Below are 22,236 nucleotides of genomic sequence, written 5' to 3' on the forward strand. Positions count from 1 at the left end.
TATTAGCATTGGCTGATTTTATGGTAATGGTAGGTGAGATCTCTGGATCCATCAACCTTTAGAAACTCTCAGGATAACTCTAAGTTGGCCCCGAGAATAAAACCTAATCAATAAATCACAGAAAACATTTAGAGTGCAAGTTAGCCTTCTCTAGAAGATAATTGTCCTACTTTTGCTTTATCTCTTTATTAATCACTTCGGGTTTGCAGGCGAGTGAGTGAATTAACAAGGAGCAGGGAAGAAAATGGGAAGAAAAAGGGCATTTTGTCTGAAATTATTTGGTGTCCCTTTCTTTGGCTCTGTGAATCAGCCTTTGCTGCACGTTGCTGACTTGATGTTTCTGACTTGTATTTTTGAAGTACGCAGACCCAGTAGCCGACTTACTGGACCGCTGGGGTGTGTTCAGGGCAAGGCTCTTTAGAGAATCCTGTGTTTTCCACCGAGGGAATTACGTGAAGGATCTGAGTCGACTGGGCCGTGAGCTGAGTAAAGTTATTATAGTAGATAATTCTCCTGCATCTTACATCTTCCATCCTGAAAATGCAGTAAGTATCCAGAGCGCCCGAGCGTAACTTCATCTCCTCTGACCTTTGCCCACATTTCCTGATTCAGAAAATAGACTTTTCAGAGCACTGGCTCGTGTCAGACTCTGTGTTTTCTTAGGCTGCAGGTGGGTTCTGGGGTTCTCTGCCAAATGGTGAAGGGCTTGGGCAAAGTGATCCTGACAGCGTGTCACAGCCATGACTGCTCATGTGCTCTGAGCTTTGGCTCTTGGCTTGAGGTCCAGCAGTTTTGAGAAATACCAAGTGGTGTGGAACCTTAAAAATCCACCTAGCTCTAAGAAACAAAGCTGCCCTGCAGCACAGATTTTGTTCTTTGGAGTAGTGATTACAGCAAGAATTGCTTGAGCGTCTTTAGGTACTCCTAAAAACCTTTTTTTGGTTGTGTGAATAATATTTTACTAGGCAAGATAATTAATATTTTACTGATTGCTGCTGAGATCTGCATTTGTGGGTAAGGGAAAGAAAAAAAAATCAAGATCTGTTGTGTTGCTATGTTGCTATCTCAATTATTTTTTGTCCTAACTCCGTAATTAGTGCTGTAATCAACAAGTTCATCAAGGTTTAGGAATAAGGATAAAGGGCAGGCAGCAGTGTTCTGTAGGATGAGAACAGTGAGGAGCAGTTTTCATTTTCACTGTGTGTTTGTCTTGGCTCCAGAGCTCTGGTGGGGAGGTCTGGGGTGCTCCATCCATGGCTGCAGCCAGTACAGCTGCTCACATCTGCTGCAGCTGCCAGGGGAGAAGCTGGAACTCTTGGATCTGCTGACTTTTAGACAGCCAGGGCTGTGCACTGTTTGCTTTGATGTTTTTAGGCTGCCTCCTTTGTGAACTGTTAAAATCAGTGTAGGAAATCTTTTATCAAGAACACTGCTTTGCACAGCCCTGCCTCTCCAGAATAGCTTTTTTATTTTTTTCTTTTTGTAACATGAGCTATTTATCTTCCAGCAGTCAGCTTTCAAGTTCACATCCTAATATTGTGATGCCCTAAGTGATGTGGTGGAAACATTTTCTGGTTGGTGCCACACGTGGTTTAAAGCTGCCATTTGTAATACCAGGACCTGCAGCTCTAATTTATGTCATGGTTAAAATTAAAAACCTGGTCCAAGATCATCATTTGGTATCTCAGAAATCAGTGCCAAGAAAATAATGAGCTGTAGAAATTTGGGAGATGAAATTAAGGGCCTTGTCAGAGTGGTTTAATCATGTATAGAAAAGTGCTGCTGGCTGACTGATACTCGAGTCTCTGCAGAAACCAGAGCTTGTAACAAGATCCAAGATAGTCTTGAAAAGACCTCAGTGTGCTCCCACAGTGAAGATGCACAGAACACCTTCCCCAAACCCAGCCTGCATATTTCAGAAGGGTTATTATGTGTGTTGTTTTCTGAACCCACTCACTAGATCTAACATTATAACCTGAGCAGTGTTCTGCCCTTGCAGTTGAACATTTCCTCCAAACCCTGTGCTGGAAGGGGTTGTTGCTGCCTGCCTGTGCCTGGTGACTCACTCTGATAATTCTTAGAGGGGAAAAAAAAAACTAAGAAAAAAAAAAAAAAAAGATTTGCCTGTAAATAAAGTGTCAGTGCAGCTTCATAGCCTGTGTCTGCCTCCCAGTCTGTTCTGGATGCCAAGGAGGCAAAGCAAGGAGAGCTGCCCAGTGTGGGGTGATGTGGGTCACCTGGACATGCAGGTGAAGGTCAGCTGTCCTGGTTGGCCTTGGGGTTGAACTTGCTGCTCCACCTGAATGGTCATGACCAGCTAATTGCCATGATTATATTATTATTGTTATTATTACTATTATAGCATGATGATGCTGATGGTTACAAAACACCCACACAGACAAAACTCACGTGTCTTTGACATCATGAAACCCTCTCAGTGTTTGTTGGTTGCTTTGTTTCAGGTGCCTGTGCAGTCCTGGTTTGATGACATGACAGACACAGAGCTGCTAGATCTTATTCCTTTCTTTGAAGGACTAAGCAAAGAGGAAGAAGTTTACAGTATGCTTCATAAACTCTGCAACAGGTAGCCCTTAACTCTGACTGACTCCTGCTCCTAGATTGCAGTTGCTAGAGGCTGTCTCCATCTCTTTCAGCTCTTTCAAATGTAAGCTTTGGGGAGGTCACCCCTGTCAGAAGTGCTACTCTTGATCTTCCTGTTACATTGGACACGAAGGACAATCATGAGTGATGCTATTAAGCCTTCAGAAGCCTGACTCCTAAGGTCATGTGTTCAGACTACTTTTTTAAAGGAAAAAAAAAAAAAAAAAAAAAAGAAGCTATTTTAAATGGGACTCTTTTAATTAATTTCATAAATGGACATCTTTTACTGGATCAGCTTTTCTTAAAACATGCCAAAAAAAAAAAAAGAAGCTTGTATTTCAGCAGTTGAATTTCTCTCCCTTTCTTCCCCTCCCACTATGCAGACAATTTTACCCCCCTGCTTAGAGCAGTTGACCTGACTCTGAATTTTTTCTTACAGAATGAAGTGCCTTTTTGAATGTTATTTTAAGATAAAAAAAAAAATCATTTTTGTATAAGACGTATTTCCAGACATCTTTTAGTCTTGTATTGTCTAAATGCTTTAAAAGGAAAAAGGAAAAAAAAATTTATAGAGCACTGTAATATATAACAAAGGAAAAAAAAAAAAAGTTGAAACCAAGATGCTGGGTTCCTGTCTCCACGATGACATTAAGTTTGTGTTACACTTTGTCACGCTCAGAAGGTTCAGGCGTTCGTGGGAGGGCTGAATTGGGCTCATTTAACGTGGTGGTTTTCACTGATGAGGACTTTGGGCACGGTTTTATAACATATCTGCAGTTGTTGGAGCGTTTAGGGAGTGCTGGAATTGAGGAAACGAGGTGGCTGATAGAGCTGAAGCACCTTGAGTTCCAGACAGATGAAGTTCTGCTGTCTCTGCTTACGCACAACTGCCATGCCTCTTCTTTTTTGGAAAACCATTGTCCTGGCAGAACGGCCTGGAGATCTATTTATTAGTTTCAGATTCTTTTCTCAAATCAACCCATCTGGGTAATAAGCTGGATCTACATTGAGCTGTTTGGAGTACTTTTTTTTTTCTTTTAATTGCTGCTACTGTATACTCACCAAATGGAGTTGACCATCGGCTGTTATACTGTTTTTGCCACTGTGCCTGTGCTATGAGACATTTTCTGTAAGCTGCAAACTTGGGCAATAAATAAAATGCAGGCTTCATAACCCACCCCCATGGATTAATCCATTGGTATCTCATATACCAGAAAACCCAGTTAAAGGTGACCTGTAAAGGATTTTTTTTTTTTTCAATTAAGATGAAGCCCACTCCTATCTTTGATACATGAAAATGCAGGAAGTATTTTGCCCACACCTTTGATCTGTAATCTTTTTCTCCAAGGTGTAAGGTGCAGATTAGGAGCTATATCAAGTCTTGCTGGAAGGGCAGAAGTTACTGGCCTAGACTAAAATTGGTCCTCTAGCTTCAGAATTGAGTTAGACTCATCTCTGAATCTGAGAGCCTGCTTGACATCTTCTGCAGTGCCATAGTTACCTTTTCAGGTGAATTATTTTTAAACATTTTATGCCTTTGAAGAACAAGGCACACTTTTTTCTTTTTCCCTCCCTTTCCAGTGTCACCTTTCAGTTATGGTCCACAGCAGAAATCTGCAAAACATAAAAAAAAGTGCAGCTGCATTTGGCTGTCATCAGAGAAGACTAAATGGACTATTTGGTGCTTCTAATTAGCCTCGTGCTAAATTCTGAATTGTAGACCCCCTTTGCCTTTTCTCTTCTCCTCAAAAAGTCCCAATGCCTTGGGAAAAAACAAATTCCTTTGCGATGGACTTGGGGCTTGTGATCCTTGTCCTCAAAAACATTGGTGAAGCAGCTTAACAAATCCATCTGATGAGGGGCAGGCCAGTCTGCACAGGCAGCGAGTGGGTTGTGGTGGGTGCAGTGTGAAGCTGAGCCCCCCCTATTGCAGTGCAGCTGTGCTCCAGCTGTGCTCCAGCTGTGCCCCAGGGGTGCTGGAGGCAGTTCCCGTCACACCAGTGCGTCTGTACAGCATCACCCTTTTGTTTCTTAACCAGCTGGCATCCCTCAGTACTGTATAAAATCTGTGCCACAACCAACGAAAAAAAAAACTGTCGAGTTTAAAATTCAAAATTTTAAGGAAAAAAAAAAAAAAAAACAAGCCTAGTTTGTTTAAAAATATAACAAAAACAAAACAAAGGATGTATGGATTCTGGTTAGTCCAGTTAACGTTTACTTTCAGTTTAAGATGTTTCATTTTGTATTTGACTCCAGAGTAATGAAAACTGTAAGCTGCCAAAAAAAAAAAAGATGTCTCCTGAGCAGTATTTCAACTGTGCCTGTGGCTCCTGGGCCCCAGTGCAGTTTGCAGGGAAGTATTCAGGTTGTAGTTAGTCGTGCAGGTATGAGAGGAATGGCTGAAGAAATTCAAAGACTTTTTCTCGTTAGCATTAGACCAAACAATCAGACAAAGAGTCATGAACCCACGAGACAGGGCCGTGTGACAGTTGTGACCTGTTGGACGTGAGACAAACCGTGTCACCCGTTGGCATCTCTGGAAGCAGCGATTTCATGAACCAGTTGCCTAAGTCTGTGAATGAATGTTGATTATATTATTCAAGTGTCTTGTATTGTTTTCAAATCCACATAGAATGGGCAACTGAACTTCTGCACCAGCCTCTGGAGGAACGGTTCTGATGATGTTCTGTAAACTTGTACTGTATTATTTTGGCTCTTAAAAACACCCAAATCTTAAAAAAACCCACCTTACTGTAACTTAGTACAGCATTAAAATGACACTTGGTGACAATACAAAGACAAAAAACTTCGCACAGCTTTGATCTCTGCTAATATTAAGAGTATTTTCTAGAAGTTCTGGTCATTTTTTTTTTTTAACATCGCCCAACTCGTATGGAATAAAACTCAGCGTGCTCTGCAATCAGGTTTGAACTCCACTGGGTGTTGAGATTTGGCCAAAGGGATCAAACTGTCCCAGTTGTTTATTTTGACACTATCACCATACTTGAAATTTCAAGTGTTGAGTTTGCGTGGATATACATACGCTATCTATATATATTTAGAGTTTCTAGATTCTGAAAAAAAGCAATAGAATTCTGTCCATAAGTCAGAGAACGAGTGGAATGTTTGTAAAATTTGCAATACGGGTATTTGATTGTATTTTAAATACAAGATTTTAAAAACAAAAAAAAACTCTAATATGAAAAGAAAAAAAAAAAAAAAAAAGAAACTTGTTTCCTAAATCTCTTGCATGATTTTGAAGTGCAGTTACTGCATGCAGGTCACCAGGGCTGTTATAAACCCCTGGGTTTCAGTTCTATTTCTGGAATATCAGAGAAATATATTCAAAAAGTCTTTTTCCCAATTGGTCATCCTAAGAGACGCTGCTTGACCTGAAGTTCCGTTGTCCTTTTTATGTTGGGTTAAAAAAAAAAAAAACAACGGTTTTTTTTTGCCTGTATGGGTATTTTTCAATCCAGCTGTAAGGCAGAATGCCTTAGACCCTTGAAATCCAACGGAAGTGTTACCAATGGAATTGCCATCTGTAACCCTTAGGGCTGTGCATAGGGATCCTCCTTGACGCCGGGAGGAAGCGTGCAGGCTGGGGATGGGGAGGTGGTGGCAAATGTACAATATTGCTGTGTTCATTTAGGTAGCTTTGGGAGAATGATTTGTCTCTCTCGTTTCGCCCTTTTTTTGATCTTTTTTTATTAAAACAGCAGAAGTTACACGTGGAAGAGGCTCAACCCTGGAGACGTTTTTTTGGTTGTCGGTGTGCGCAATCACTTTTCTTACAGCATGATTTTTGATTAGACTGGTTGGGGACAATAAAGTATCTAAATTGACACTGGTGTGTGCTGATGTTGCAGCTTTTTTGAAATTTCAGTGTACAAACAAAACAAAACAAAAAAACCAAGAAAAAGATTTTGTAGCTCTGTGACTTCCGAAGGCGTAACCCTCTGTTGGACAGATTGTTTTTAACCCAATAAACCACAGTTTCTGCACAGCCCTATTTGTAAAACAAAACCAAGTTTGTGCCTCTGATTCCCAAGGTGCTGTGATGTCTTTTGCCTTTGGTGGGGCGAGGAGGGGGCAGGTGAGACTGGCGTGGGGCAATTGCTTCAAAATCTCTGGGCTAACTATGCAAAACCAGCCTGTCAGTTTTCTGGTTTCACATGATGTTGTAAAATCCCAGCTGACTTCTCTCTTATTTCTTGTTAAAGATCTATTGGGAGCTCCTTGACAGAGGAGTAAGCAATGGAAATGTTTCTTTCTTTCTTTTTTTCTTTTGGTTTTTTTTTTTGTTGGTTTTTTTTTTTTTTGTTTTTTTTTTTTTTCCTTATGATGGAGCTGTTTACACTTTGATGCAATGAACCAATCCAGCAATACTTGAGAAACACTACAGATAACCGTATGAGTGTTTGCAGGAGAGAGGAGGTGTTGTCAATCAGGTATTGAATGGTTTCTTTACTGTCACAAATAAAAAAAAAAAAAATTAACAATGTAGTACTTGTGCATGTAATACTTCTCTGGGGAAAAAAAAAAAAAAAAAAGGCATTTCTGCACTTCTCCTTCAGGAACAGGCAGTGCCCCGATTCAGCAGGGACTTCTGCTAATGCACATCCGTGGTTAGAGGGTAAAATCACCCATCTCTGTCCCACCCTCCTCCCCCTCTCCTTCCTCAGCCATGTGCAGGGCTCCTCAGTGGCTGCCCTGGCACCTGCCTGTGCAAACAGAGATGATGAACTGCTGATGAACTCGGCTAAATAAATTGGTGGCGACTCTTGCAGATGTTCCAGCTATTTAGATCTCTCGGATGAGATCATACAATATTTGTTCGAGTCTCAAAGCTGTGTGACTTCTTTTGAAGGGCTTACTTCAGCTACTTGAATAGCTGTTCTTAACATCACTGCCACATGAATATCTGAATAAAACACTTTTCTTTGGTCGGAAAAAATCTATTTTGGGACTTTTTATCTGACACAGTAAGACGTTAGGCAGAGCCTTCCTTTCTAGGAAAAGGCACATATTATTGATGCTTTATGAGCAGAAAACCTCAGGCCTGTTGGAATTACAGCTGGCTCAAGATAGCACATTAGTTGCAATTGAAAATATTTTTTTTAGTTAGCCCTGTGATCGATTTCAATGACCTAGCCTGCCTTTACTTTGTACTGGCTGATCGGGGTTTTTTGATTTATTTTATTAAGGTTGGTTTTAGTTTAGTTTTGTTGTTGTTTTTAATTTTACCAATCTCCTTAGCTGCTACTTAGGATAAAGATGCCTTTAATTTTAAATTTTTTTCCCCACTTGGTAAAACAAGTGTTTCAAAATGGATAAAACAAGCTCATTTATGGTGGTGAGAAAGCTCCTGTTGTTTCGGTGCTGACAGAAACCAAGTGTCTGCAGGACTGAATACACAATGGTTTATACACCTGTGAGCTTTTCCAATGGATTTTACCCCCAATTTTTGTTGTCTTTTGACTCAAAAGGAAAGCCAACTGCTCTGCAGTGTCCTGCAGGATGGGGCTGGTCCAGGTGGGATGCAGCCTCCAGCAGATTTTGTGGACCTTTGCCATCCAGACTTCCCAGCATGCCCAGCCAGAGGCCAGGCAAAGTCCTGGACTCCAGTGGTGCTGCTGGGAGCTGCTGGGATATGTGTGGGGTGACCAATCTGGTTTGGAGAGGTACCTCAGCCTTGGAACTCCCAGGAGCTGAGTTTGGAAGGAGCTGTGCTGGGAGCGGCTGTCCATGAGCTTGTTTTTCCAAGGTCACACAGGGATCAGGGTGGTTCTTCAGGCAGGGCTGCCCAGTATCAAGAGGTGAGGTTTGGCCATGGCTAAAAGGAGATCAGGCTGCTTTTGGGGAGTGGTGGCTGTGGCTGTGTCCCCCCAGTGCCCTCCTCGGATCGGCGTCGCTGGGTTTTGCTCCCACCTTTGGATTCAGCTCCGTGGACACTCCTGGTGGGGATGGAAATGGCAGGAAAGCTGGACACAGCACAGCTGGCACCCGCCACATCACCCCAGGGTGGACTCCAGCAAGGACAAAGCTGCTGCTGCTCAGAGGGGAACAGAGGAGTCACTGCTCAGCCAGAAACGTGTCACCCCCTCGAGAACCTTTGTCCCTCCGGATAATGAGGGGTGATCCTTTTGTCCCTACAAATGTGTGATGTCAGCACCTCTGAATTCCCAGCCTTTCAATAAATGTTGCACTTGAAAGCTCGAGGGGGGTTATTGGGGAGTTGCTGGCTTGACAATGGGTTGTTTTCTTTGATTTTTAATGAGCTTTTGTGATGAAAACCAAATTTCTTACAGTGTAACCTTGTAAAAAAATTTTTTTTCATGCTTTGGTTCAGTTTTGACAATAAACTATCTGTTATTTTTTTTTCATCCCTGTCTGATAATGCAAATCGTTTAGGTCTCTTCCCAGAAATCCCCCTTTTTCTGTCCACATGCCATTCTCCACGGGGGAAGCACTGGGAGGGGCAAGCAAAGACTTCAGAGAATCAGGCCAGAAAGTCCTCATTCCATTCTTCTCACAACTCTTGGGAGCTACTGGGCTTTAATAAAGATGAAAGCTTTGACTGCTGAGCACCAAGGCTGCCTTCCCTGGCAGCAGATTTGGCAGAAATCAGCTCCTGCTCTTTCTGGTTAACCTGCTGAGCCTTGGATAAACTCATCTGGCTGCTCTCCAAAGGCACTGAAGCCTGAAAGATGGAGCTGAGAAAAGGAGCAAGATCCTGGAGGTTGGGAGAGGATAAGGGCTGGAGGAGATGTGATGGTGGCTGCTGGGGTTTCTGTACGACCCCTTTCAGTCCCTGCAGCAGTACCCTTGTGTGGCATTCACAACATTCCTGAGGCAGTTGTTGAGTTCCTCAGCTGCCTGTCCTGGGTTTTTGGGATAAATGTGGCTGTGAGTGGATCAGGATCACTGCCTTTCTCCCAGGCTGCAGTGTCACCTCCCTGTCACTGGTGACAATCCCTCTTGGGAGTGCTGATGAGCAGCTGGCCTGGCACAGGTCTGGGGTCACCCAGTCTGCAAATTCATCCCCTGAGGGAAAGGAGAAGCTGGGAGAGCTGCCTTCTGCTGGAGCTGGAATGGTTCGAGGTGCCCATGGGGAGTTTCTCACCTGGCACATGCCTCAGGTGAGGTCTGCGTGGAAGGATCACGCTGGAGAAGGTGGTTGCAAGTTCAGCATTTGCTGGAAGATAAGCCCATAGAAAGGCGAAAGTCTGGCGTTTTCATGTGTGATTTTAATAGGAAAATTATTTTAGAAATGCTGTTAGGTTTCTTTCTAATCTCTACCTAATCCCATGGTTAATATCTGCTGTACCCTCAGAGACTGAGAACCAGAGATTTGTGTAAAATTTATCTGTGGGGTTTTTAGTGCACCTGAAACGGGCCTTCTTTTCCCTTCACAAATAGGCATCTAGAAGAAGAGGGGAAGGTTTTTGTCAAGACCTGAGGAACCCATTTCATCACAGGATCACAGAATCCTTTTGGCTGGAAAAGAGTCACAGCTGAGAGGGCCCAGGTGCTGTGTAGGAGTAGGGCTGAGGTTGAGCACAAACAGGTCCTGCCCTGGGCTCTGCATCCCAGAGCTGGAGCTCTGTGTGACTCTTTAACTTGCCTTCTGGTTTTCCTCCAAACCTTGCTCTCGCTGGAATCCTCAGTAACAGCTCTTAGTCACTGAGAGCAGGTTCAGATGAGTAATCCCCCACTGGTCTGATCCCTGATCTGCTGGATGGATCTTGGAATAACAACCAGGAAAACACTTGGGATGATGATGCTTTGGCAAACAATTGGGGTTTTTGCTGCATCCCCAAAAGGAGCATGGGAGGAGAAGGTCTGGAGGGGTTTTGTGGCTCTGGGTTGTGGCCCAAGCCGTGGCATGGTCTGGCAGTGGCAGCATTTGGCTTTGACACGTCTGTGCTGGAAGTCTTGGGAAAAAACCCGGTTTTTAAAGGCTCTGGCCGTGCAGGGCCCGGTCACACCACGAGATGGTGCCACCGTGCAGTGCTGTCCTTTAAGGAGCCGTAGAGGAGATTTAAAAGCCATATCTCAGGAAAGCATCACCACAGCTTTGGATGTCTGAGTCCCCTGCCAGCATCGTGCTCCACAGGTCCATGGATAATGCCTTCCTGCAGGGACAAAAATCCCTTTGTATTTCAAATTCTTCCTGGCATTTGCCCAATTTTTCCTGAGTTTCCTTTGAGAAAAGGACTGGTGGCTCCACACCTGAATACAGGATAATATCAGATAATTCTAGTCACTGATTATTTTTTTCTTCCATTAAAATGCCCAAATATGTATCAGCACAGGGAAATAAAAGAGAGAAGTCAGCATTTCTGAAATAGTCAAGTTCTAAGATGTCCTTACACCTCCCCTGTGCTAAACCATTTTTTTCCTCCAGAAGGTTTGCTGCTCGCTTTCTTTTTTTTTTTTTTTTTTTTTTTTTTTTTTTTTTACTTTTTTAAGCAACATCCTTTTAAATCGAGCTTTGGCTGAAGTACACGAAGAGAACTGTGGACAAATGCTGCATCTCCAGAGGGGAGGAAAAAAGAGAAAATTGAGAGTGGTGCCAAGCTGGCAGGTGTGTGACAAGGCACGTTCCCTGTGCCAGTTCCGCTCCCTGCCCGTGTCCAGCGTGGTGGGGGCGAGGGGACAGGGGCACAGGGACGGCAGGGATGTGATGCCTTGGGAAGGCTGGGCTGGAACAGAGACTGGACAGCTGGAGATAAAGGAGAGATTTATTAAAGGCCTTTAAGGTACACCTTGGGCAGGACCAGAGCCTGGCCAGGCTACATCCAAGGTGGACCCAAAAGGGACAGTCACCAGGTCTCACCTTTGATCAGTTTGGGTCCATTTGCACCTTGGGTTGAATTGTCCAGTTCCAGCTGCAGCTGAATGCAGTCCCATCCTTCTTGTTCTCTCCCTTCAGCCACCGTTGTTGGTGCTTTGGGGCCTGAAAACTTGTCCCAGTGTCCTTGGTGTGCAGCAGGACAAGGATTTGTTTTGTGTCCTGCTGTGTGCAGAGAGCTGATGACACTGACTGTGAGCTCAGAGCTGCCCCCTGGGCACCACAGAAGAGGAATACATGGAAATAAAACTGAAGGCATCACAGGCGGACCAAAAGGGTTGGACCTTTCCAGGGAATGGTGCCCACACCTGCCTCTCCCCGTTAGTGACTGCAGCATCTGCTCTCCCATTCCCAGCACACTCTTGGGTTTTTTGGGAGAAGGGTGTTTTCCAAGCCATTAGCTTTCAGCCCATCTCCTTGGCTTTCTGCTCTCCTGGCAGCTCCCTTCCCACCTGGAAGTGCCTGCCCTGTGAGGACAGACTGAGCACATCAGGTCCCTGCTGCCTGGAGCTGAGAAGGCTCAGGGGGCCCCTCATCACAGCTACAGAGAGGATGGAAGCTCTCTCTTCACACAGAGCTGCAGAGAAACAACACTGAAATGGCTACAAGTTGCCCCAGAAAAGGCTTTATCTTGACACAAGGAATCTTTACAGTGAGAAGCAACTTCCCCAGGGATGTTGCTGGAGTCCCCAGCTGGAGATTTCAAGGTGTGACTGACAATGATGGAAAACTCACCTTGGCTCCTTTCCTGTGAGAGAGCTGGACCAGATCCAGATCTCTTTGATTCTGTGATTCCCACTTATCCTCATCCCCCTCCTGGCCAGCTGTCCCCAGGATGGGGTGACCACGGTGACACTGGAGAGCTCTGCAGCTCCAGCTGAGAGGAGCCATCCACCCTTGCTGTTTTCCTTCTGGTTTGGATGGGACCTCCTCTTTTTCCTCTCTTTTAATTCACCAGACTGCCTGAAAAGTCCAATGCCATGTGGGATCCCTGCCTGGGCCCGTTCCTGGCTTTTCTAGGAGGCAGCTTTGCCCATCACAGGCAGCTCCAGCCACTTGGAGCTGAGGGAAAGCTGCTGCATCTCTGTCAGCAAAGCAAAGACATTCTCAGCTGCAAAATTCAGATTATCTGCAAATCCCTGTTCCCCGTGGATGCAGGATGAAGGTGTAACTTGATGATGTAACCCAGCCAATATGGAAAATTGAAATGAAAAGGAGAAAAGTTCCTTGATAGGCATCTCTTGACCTTCCCAGTGTGCCAGGGAAAAGGTCAGGTTTCCAGTTAATGGCTCGATGTTAAATCTGTTTTTCTCCAAGATCCAGTTTCTCTCTCGAATTCTTTCAGTCCCTTGGATGCTGTTGGGCACAGGCACTTTTCACCTTCACTCCTGTGAAAGGGAAGGAAATGATCTTATTGTCCAAGGGAAAACCATTCCACAAATGCTATGTTTTCTTTGATATTCTGTAGAGGTTGTGGCCTCATCTCATTTGATTCCACAGCACTCTGGTTCTCCTGAAAGTCTTTGGGTGCTGGGGAATAAATGTTTTTTTATCTGCCTGCGATGAGTCAGCTACAGGCAGCAAAGGGAGCCAGATTTTCTGGCTGCTTTGGATTTTCTAAATTTCAACTTTACAGAAAAATCAAGTTCTTCTTTTAACTTTTTCATAACCAGGTCAGCTGTGACACTTTGTTGTGATGGTTTTTTTTAAAATAATGAATTTGATGTGCTTGCTGACAGGCTGGATCACACAGGCACTGGGTTTGTGTGCTGTCACCCATTTTTAGGGATCTCACCACCAAAATAGGTATCAGCTCCATCCTGGAGACAGTCAGAAATGTTGAAGCAGAGCCACTAATTATCATGGTGGGTTCTTTTCCCTAATATCATTTTGAGCTTCAGAGCAGGTACTTCCTGAGAACTGATGTGATGATATCAGTGGAGCAAAACTGTCATTAAGAACCTCTGCAAACAAAGAGAGCAGCAGCTCATCCTCCAGCAGGACGAGCACATCCCGGGCTGCATCACAAGAATTGGCACCAGCAGTCGAGGGAGGTGATTCCCCCCCTGCTCTGTCTTTGTGACACCCCTCCTGCAGTGCTGGGCAGCTCTGGGCTCCCAACACAACCAAAGGACATGGAGCTGCTGGAGAGACTCCAGAGGAGGCCACGGAGATGTTCCAGGGGCTGGAGCCAGGCTGAGAGCTGGGGGTGCTCACCTGGAGAGGAGAAGGCTCCAGGAGAGCTCAGAGCCTAAAGGGGCTCCAGGAGAGCTGGAGAGGGATGGGGACAAGGAATAGAGGGACAGGACACAGGAATGGCTTCATACTGAGATTTGGATTATATAATAGGAATAAATTATTCCCTGTGAGGGTGGGCAGACCCTGGCACAGGTTCCCAGAGAAGCTGTGGCTGCCCCTGGATCCCTGGAAGTGCCCAAGGTCAGGCTGGATGGGGTTTGGAGCACCCTGGGATAGTGGAAGGTGTCCCTGCCCATGGCAGGGGGTGGGACTGGATGAGTTTTAATGTCCCTTCCAACCCAAACCATTCTGGGATTCTCAGAGCTCCCACCTGCCACGGCCTGCCTGATGAAATGACAGCATTAGAGATGGTCAAAGTGCTCTGAGGTGCCTTTTTACATGTCAATATTTTATCAAACAAACCCAAATACTGTCAATTCCTACAAACTTTCTGCTCCCCTCTCCTATTCTATGGCAGCTCTGGAACAATGCAAAAAAAAAAAAAAAAAAAAGGTCGTTTTTTCAACAGCATTTTCAAAGTCCATAACAATTGCGTAATGATTATTTTATTTCCTTTTTTTTTCTCTAAATGAGCAGCAGCTGTAGACTGCTGCACTGCTTTTATCAACCAACAGCCTTGAGCCTGTTAGAAAGAGCTGCACTGCTGTAACGAAGGAAACACAGAGATGGGGAAACTAAAGCTGCTACTGTATCAGTGAGCTCTGTGTGGCCTCTGAACATCCAATTTTCACTTGCAGGTAGCCTAAACCACTATTCAAGGAAGGGAAGGGGGGAGAGAGAGGCTGAATTCTAAATGTCCAGGGCTGCAAACTGTGTGTGAAAGCCCCCCTGTTTTCCTGGATGTTCAGAGCTTATCCTGATGCTCTATTTAAAATTGCACAGTGCAAGGTGGGAGGGAGAATGACTGCATCAGGCTGAGGTAGGAGGGAGGATGGGAAGCACAAGCTGTCAGGTACTAGAGCTGCCCTCAGATCAAACCCTGCATCAAACCCTGGCTGCCTGAGCTGGAAAATGTGCAGGAGTGGGGGAAAATAACATCAGGTGTCTGTTGGCTGGGAAAAAAACTGGTGGGAGAAGCTTCTCCCATCTCAGGTCAGCCCAAGGTGGGTGGGAATGGCCAAAAAGTCACTCACAGAATCATGGAGTGGTTTGGGCTGGAAGGGACCTTAAAGCTCATCCAGTTTCAAGGCAGGGACACCTCCCACCAGGCAGGCTGAGGTCAGTGTTTCTCTTACTCTCACCTGCTCCAGCTGATCTCTGTCCCCACCAGAGGTTTTGGTTTTGCTCATCCTCCAGATCCCCCAGCCTGACCAGAACTGCTGCAAACAGAAAATCTGGGGGAAAACCAAATGCTTAAGTCATCCTCAAAGCCCCCTGGAAAGAACTAAACCCTCCTGTCTCAAGCTCAGCTACATCAGCCCAGAGGGCTTTCCAAGGGTCATTTCTTGCAGCAGTTTCCCCAGGGAGAGCCCATTTCTGAGAGGGTTTGGTCACTGCCTTGTGTGAGCTGAGCTGTGGAGCTGGATGAGGGCAAGGCACTGTGTTGAACACTGCTGCTGTTTCAGGGCAGCTCCCTGCAAAATCACATCTTCTGTCATCTGTGGATACAGCCACACCTGGCTGGTGCTCCCCCAGCCAAACCAGGGAGGTGTCAGGGGTGGGCCTCCAAAGCCATGGAAAAATCTGCAGTTGAAACTCTGTGAGGAGCAGAAGAGATTTTCCCTGGGAATGACTGAAATCAGAGATGTGAGTGGGGTTATCTCCTGGAGTGAGGAATCCCAGCAGGTCAAATACACGAACAGAGAGCAGGGGAGATAAAAGGAGGTGGTACTGAAGTGGCAGTCAGTCTCTTCCCCGTGTAACAAGCCACAGGACAAGAGGAAATGTCCCCAGGTTGTGCCAGGGGATTTAGTTTGATATTAAAGGAAAATTTCTTCACCACAAGGTGGTGAGGCATTGGCACAGCTGCCCAGGGCCTGGTGGAATCACCATCCCTGGAAGTGTTTCAAAAATTGTAAATGTGGCACTTGGGGACAGGGTTTAGTGATGGTCTTGGAAGTGGCTGGTTAAAGACTGGACTCGTGTCATGAGGACTTTCCAAATTTAAAGATTGAATGACCTGTGCAATGAATGACAAGGCTGGCTGATCCCCTGTGCTGTGCTTCAGAAGGGAAAAACAACCACAAGTTATAAACAGAAACCATTGCCCCCAAAAAATTCTCCATCTCATCGAGGAGTGATTGTTCAAAGGGGTTTCCAAAACTGGGAATAAGTGCTGCTCCTCTGCTTATGTGTCGAGAGCTTCGTGGGAGCTGTGGTCAGTGCCAGTGGCCCTAGGCAGAAACAGAGAGAAAGTGGGCTAGGAGTCACACTCTCCTAGAACAGAGTGGGAAAGCACAGTGGGAGAAAACACCACAGAGCGGCTTTCTCTCCTCTCTGCCCATGGCAGGGGGTTTGGAGCTAGACAACTCAAGGCCCCTTCCAGCTCAAACCACCCTAGGACTTCTAGGGGCGGGACAGTTGTACCAGGATAAATGCCTGGCTTCAGCAGATGTCTGATTTGTGTCACATCAACAGAAGGATTAATTCACAACACCAAACCGAGATTTCAGCAATGTTAAGGACAACCATAGAGCTACTCCTGCTGCAAGGGCACGTGCTGCAGCTGGGTGGATGGCTCACTGAGCGCTGTCCGTCATCTCTCTGACACTGAAAACTCTTCTCTTCTCCTTCTTCTTTCTCTCTCTTCTCTTCTCTTCTCTTCTCTTCTCTTCTCTCTTTTTCTTTTCAGTTCTCTTCTCCTCCTCTTCTCTTCTCTTCTCTTCTCTCTTCTCTCTCTTCTCTTCTCTTCTCTTCCTCTTCTCTTCTCCTTCTCTTCTCTCTCCTCTTCTCTTCTCTTCTCCTCTCCGCTTCGCTTCTCTCTTTTCTCTCTCTTCACTTTTCTCTTCACTTTCATCTCTCCCCACCCTCTTCTCACTTCTCTCTCCCACACGAATGCCAAAGCAAGACACCTGCAGCATCTGTGAGCTCCTTTTAGTGAAATTTGAAGAACAAGCCCAGCCACCAGGCTCCAGCAGCACACGACCCTGCAGCCCCCAACACGGCTGGGCAGGAGCTGTGTGTCCTCCTCAGAATCCTTCCCATTTCCCTTGTCCAAGTGGGGACAACCCCTGGTCTTGGACAAGCCACACCCTGTCACTGTCAGCTTCTGGCCACCCCTGCATCCCTGGGAACACAAGATGTCTGCAGCTGGAATTTTTCTGGCACGAATGCATCTGGACTTGTCTTCAAAAGCAAATGTGTGGAAGCTCCCAGCAGCCAGGGAGGACTCACCTGCTGCTGCTCTGCTTTAGGGAGTGTGAGGTGCGAAGCACCCCAGTGAGGAGAATTAGAGACTTTGGGAAATGTAAGCCAGCTGGGAAGGCTGATTTAGGAGAGAAGAAAGGGGATGTAAGGAAATAACTTCAAGCCTGTGTCATTGGAGATTTGAAGTGGTTTTGGATTTTGGCTGAAATGGCTGAGAGCTGGGGCGTGGGCTTTTTATGAAATCGCCGTTTTTCCTGTGCAAAGTGCAAAATGTTCCTGAGAAACCTCTGTTTTTCAGGTGTTCAGACCACCATTTCCGTGTGTAAAGTGCAGTCCTTTAGAAATGTCAGGTCCTTTGCTCCCCAGGCAGGTTATCCAAGCAGCAATCCCTGCGTCCCTGCATTTCCCCATCCCTGTATCACTCCAGTTCCTGCAGTTCCCCAATCCCTGGTCCTACAGTTCCAATCCCTGTGTCCCTGCAGTTCCCATCCCTGTGTCCCTACAGTTCCCATCCCTGTGTCCCTGCAGTTCCAATCCCTGTGTCCCTGCAGTTCCAATCCCTGTGTCCCTGCAGTTCCCATCCCTGTGTCCCTACAGTTCCCATCCCTGTGTCCCTGCAGTTCCCATCCCTGTGTCCCTGCAGTTCCCATCCCGTGTCCCTGCAGTTCCCATCCCTGTGTCCCTGCAGTTCCCAACCCCGTGTCCCTGCAGTTCCAATCCCTGTGTCCCTGCAGTTCCCATCCCTGTGTCCCTGCATTCCTATGAGGAGCAGAGGCTGCAGCTGCCAGGAGCAGCAGGGATGTGCAAACACACACAGTGCTCAGTGCAAACTGCTCTCCTTGCTTCACTCAGCTGCTTGGAAGCCTGGAAACCAGTCCGCCTCTTGTTCCAATCCCCTCCCTCGGATTGGTTTCCTGGCCTTCGTGCATCAGAGATGGGCTCTTTCCTTGGGGACTGGAAAATGATTCATCCACCAGCGCAGGAATGCAGCCCTGGAGGCATTGTTTGAGGGCCTCTCCCAAAATCCTCTTCTGGAGCTGGATTTCGTGTGGAAGGAATGTGGTCTGGAAAAGTCCTCCCCAGCAAATCTTAGAGCAAAGAGGAGTGGAGTCCCACTCTCATTCTGATCCTCAGCCTCCTCCAGATCCTTGCTGAGGAGAGAAGATATCCCAAACCCAAGAGTGGGTGCAGCAGATGTGCCTCAAGGGCCAAGACTCCTGCTCAGCTGGGAGTGCCCTGCCCTTCCTCAGTGCCACCCTCCTCCTCCTCCTCCCTGTTTGCACAGGGAGTGATTCCTCTGCAGGTGAGGCAAACCCTGAGCAGACACAGGGGAGGGCACATGCCAGTGCACATCGATGTCACCAGGCGTGTGTTGCTGTCACTGGGGCCATCCCTGCCTGTCCCCAGGTGGCTTTGGTGGGCAGGGACATTCCTGCTGTGCTGTGCCGTGTGCTGGTGTCCATCTGCCCCACTGATGTGTTTAATCCAATCAGCCAAGCCCTGCGTGTAAAGGGAGGCAAGTTCTGCAGCTTCTCATCTTCCCCCTCGTGCCAAAAATAGGTGAGACAACAGTGCCCTTTGCAGGACAAGCTCTTTGAGTGCTGCTGTCCAGAAGAGCCAGGAAAAGTGGGAAGGAGACACAAGAATCCAGCCAGTTCCTGTTGGGGAGTGGCACAGGGATGCCCCAAGGACAACCTCTGACTTGTATTAGAAGGAGTCCTGTGCCTCCTCCAGGGAAGTAACGTGAGCTTCTTGTTTGCTGTTCAAATACAGTAACCAGAACTTCCTGGGAAAAGGCTCCTGGCTCAGCTGAGCTCTGAGCCAGTTCTGGGTGGTGTCCGTGTGAATATCCCAGTTACTCTCATGGAATAAACCCAAAGGTTCCTGGGAGGCACTGGGTGTATCAGCCCTGTTGCAATGAAAATTAGAGGGTTTCAGGCAGCAGTGCTGCTCCTCACCAGCCTGTCATGCACCCACAGGGGTGGCTGGGGGGACACCATTCCTTCTTGGCACCCAAGACTGTGGCTAGGGGACACAATTCCTTGTTGGCACCCAAGACTGTGGCTGGGTTTTTAACTCCACGTGCAGCACAGCAGGAGGTGTGGCCAGAGGGGACAGGGACACAGGAGCTGGGGGTTCAGCTCTGGCTTGGTCTCTATAGAGATAATTGCTGAGAAGGCCCCTGAAGTCTACAGACTTTGATGTTGCCTAAAAAATGGCTCCTTGAATTCCTCACTCATTGAAAAGCTGCAATAACACAAATCAGACTTGCACTTTATCTTGGGGGTATGGTTTGGTGGTGAACGTGACAGTGCTGGGTTAATGGCGGGACTCCATGATCTAAGAAGCATCTTCCAGCCTTGGCTATCCCATCTCCCATTTTTGAGAAGTTCTGTGGGTCAGTTCAAGGATCACCCAACGTGTGACCCTTGAGCTGACCCACAAGGAGGAGATGGAGACGATGTGCACGGGCCACACGGGGAGGCGTGTAGAGCACCCAGCAGAGCTCCTGCTGTCCATCCATCAGCTGAGCCCGGGCTGTGGTGGGGGTCAGCACCCCTCTGGTGCTGGCAGCAGGGGTGGCAGAGCTCCTCCAGCAGCCTGATGTGACCAGCACCTGACGTGGAGGGAAATGGGCCAAGGAAGGACATCGGGCACAGGCAGTGACTGCGCCCTTTGGGGACTGCACAAAGCAGGGAGGGGTGGCACTTTCCCAGCCTTTAGGGGTGGTGGGTGGATTTCTGCTGCTCCTTCCTGGTTGGCACAGGCAGGGCTGCATTCCTGCAGACAATAGCTCTGCCTGGGCAGTCCCAGCCCTGGCCACCCCTGGCCATGCAGCACCACCTCGGCTCAGGAGCTCCTGCACCTCCTCAGAGCTGGATCCATGAGCTCTGTTTAGCAGATGTGAACAAGAGGAGCCATGAACTCAGCTCAGCTGCCAGATTACCTGTCCTGGGAAATCTCTGCTCTGTTTCGGGGAACAAACTCAAAAGTCCCTAAGAAAAATCTGGATTCTCAGACACAATTCCCATCTGACACAGGACAAGGACATCCCCTATGCTCTCCAAACTGGCACCACAGACTGGCAGCTGCTGTGATCCTAACACAGTTTCATGGGAGAGCCCTGGGAAAGGCAGGGGTTCAGGATTTCACCCCCCATCCCGTACCCAAGCACACAGTGACTTTCTGTACTCACACGTGCAGCCTGGTCACTGAAATGAGACGGGTTAAAAATTAAGTTTGCAAAGGAGCGTGGAGTTATTTTGTGGGCACCAACAGGAGCAACCAAGTTTCCCACAGTTGTGAAAACCTCTGGTCTGCCTGAGGAAAAAAGGAAATAAAGAAAAAAAGGAAATAAACAGCGAGGGTGAGAGTTCCAGCTGCCTTCACCAGCAAAGCCAATACATTCCACAGCTACTTCAGCATCCAGTGATCCTGACCCACAGTAAAACCATTGGGATTAAACCCCAGTTGGACTACTGAGTGCTAAAGGAGCAGCTTTGTACCCTGCAGGGGAGAAACCTACCTCTCCTACAGGGTGGGGGTGAGCTGTGGGGAAACTGAGCCAACTTTCCATGGTTCCTGCATGGACATCCCATGTAATCCTGTCCAAAAGGCATAAATAACCTCTGCTTGCTTCAGCTCCCACGTTAGAAGAAGGTATTAACCCCTCATCTTGCTTGCCTGTGGTGTGATTCCTGTGAAAAGACAGCTCCAAGGCACCTGAACCTCAAGGGTTGTCACTGCCATGGCACAAGTGATTTCCCCCTGCACAGGATGCCATGGGATGACCTTTGTCAGGCTCACACACCCATTAACCAGCGCTGGGCTGAGCCTCCCCTGCCCGTGAGATGTCTCCTTTCTGCTGGATTCAGCTGACCCTGGAAATGGCAGAGGCTCTGCTTGATGACCCTGACCAAAGTGTGCTGGAATTTGCTGGGTTTCATAAGGTTTTCATTAGGGCTGTGAGAGAGCCCCCGAGGTTTTGTGAAAAACCTCCTAAACTATCCAAAAGTCAAAAGTCTTTGCAAAAGTCTTCTCATTGTAGAGGTGCTTGTTTTTACTGACCCACTCTGCTTTTTTTTTGCTTCCTTTCTCCCTGTCCCCTTCTTCAAGGTACATGTTGCTCTAAGGGAAACATCTGATCCATACTACGGCTGAAAGTCAGGCACTGGCACAGGTTGCCCAGGGAAGTGGTGGAATCCCCATCCCTGGAAGTGTTCAAAACCATGCACATGTGGCACCAGGGGACAGGGTTTAGTGGAGGACCTGGCAGTGCTGGGTGAATGGATGGACTCAACGATCTCAGAGATCTTTTCCAACCTTAATGATTCTGTGGCTGAGGGACAGGGTGGTGACAGGAGATCAGGAGGTTGGGTACCATTACCAAGTTGCCAGGCCCGTGTTTGGATGATCTGGGTTTGCTTCTGCCTTCATTACCCAGTTCCTGTCAGTGCTCCTGGTTGGAAAACCTCTGTGTGTATCCTGCTCTCATCCCTATCAAGGCAAGCAATAATCTCTGCTAGATTCTTAAGACAGCCATGAGACTGGAAAACACCTCAGTGCAAGGCTCCCACAACGCCTTTCCTGAGATTAAATCCTGAATCAGGATTTAAGATCTCTACAAGATTGTCATTTAATCTCAAGGATCAGCAGCTGACAATCCAAACGACTCAACCAGTTGTAGCTCGTGTACAACTGAGAAAAACCCTCAGGAACAGGAACAGCACAGCTTTGTTTTCCTGCACATTGTTCCCCCCATGGTTACTCCGTGAAGCTGACACAAAACTCACCCTGTCAGATTTTATCTCTTTCCCTAAAGGGTCAGGTCCTGCTGAATCTTCCCTGCCACCAAGCACTTCCCTAAAGCTTCTCAGCATTCTGGATAAGAAGCAGGTTCATTTTCTGCAGCAGCAAACCCAAGTTTTTCCCAGCACAAACCTCCTCCACGTTTGCACACAGTGAGATAACCCAAAGAACATCTTGTGCCCATCAGCATTAGGAGCAGGGTTGGACAGCAACAAGGGGATTTGGGTGCTCCTGGAAGTTTCCCCACGTTGTGGTTTTAATTTGGTTTTTTGGTTAATGCATTATTTATGTGGTGGTTTTATCTGCTAAATTTTATTTATTAACTGGGAGATAGGATTTGGGGGGAAAGGCAAAACAGGTGTAACTTAAAAGTAAAAATAGATAGATTTTATTAATGTACACTA

The 22,236-nt window shown here is 46.9% G+C and overlaps 1 protein-coding gene and 1 long non-coding RNA gene across 5 annotated transcripts in view; one reads left to right on the top strand and one right to left on the bottom strand.

The window, feature by feature from the left end:
- CTDSPL (CTD small phosphatase like) overlaps positions 1-6,443 on the top strand; it is a 79,022-nt gene extending 72,579 nt beyond the window's left edge. For all 4 annotated transcript variants that reach the window (XM_066313736.1, XM_066313754.1, XM_066313745.1 and 1 more), the window contains 2 exons: positions 360-545; positions 2,463-6,443. In XM_066313736.1, the coding sequence (XP_066169833.1) occupies positions 360-545; positions 2,463-2,588 (312 nt within the window). In that variant the 3' untranslated portion in view covers positions 2,589-6,443. The remainder of the gene's footprint in view (positions 1-359; positions 546-2,462) is intronic.
- Positions 1-22,236, bottom strand: part of LOC136358081 (uncharacterized) — an 829,601-nt gene that overhangs the window by 787,925 nt on the left and 19,440 nt on the right. The window lies entirely within an intron of this gene.

The sequence above is a fragment of the Sylvia atricapilla genome, chromosome 1 (genome assembly GCF_009819655.1).
Source record: "Sylvia atricapilla isolate bSylAtr1 chromosome 1, bSylAtr1.pri, whole genome shotgun sequence".
Classification (NCBI taxonomy): Eukaryota; Metazoa; Chordata; class Aves; order Passeriformes; family Sylviidae; genus Sylvia; species Sylvia atricapilla.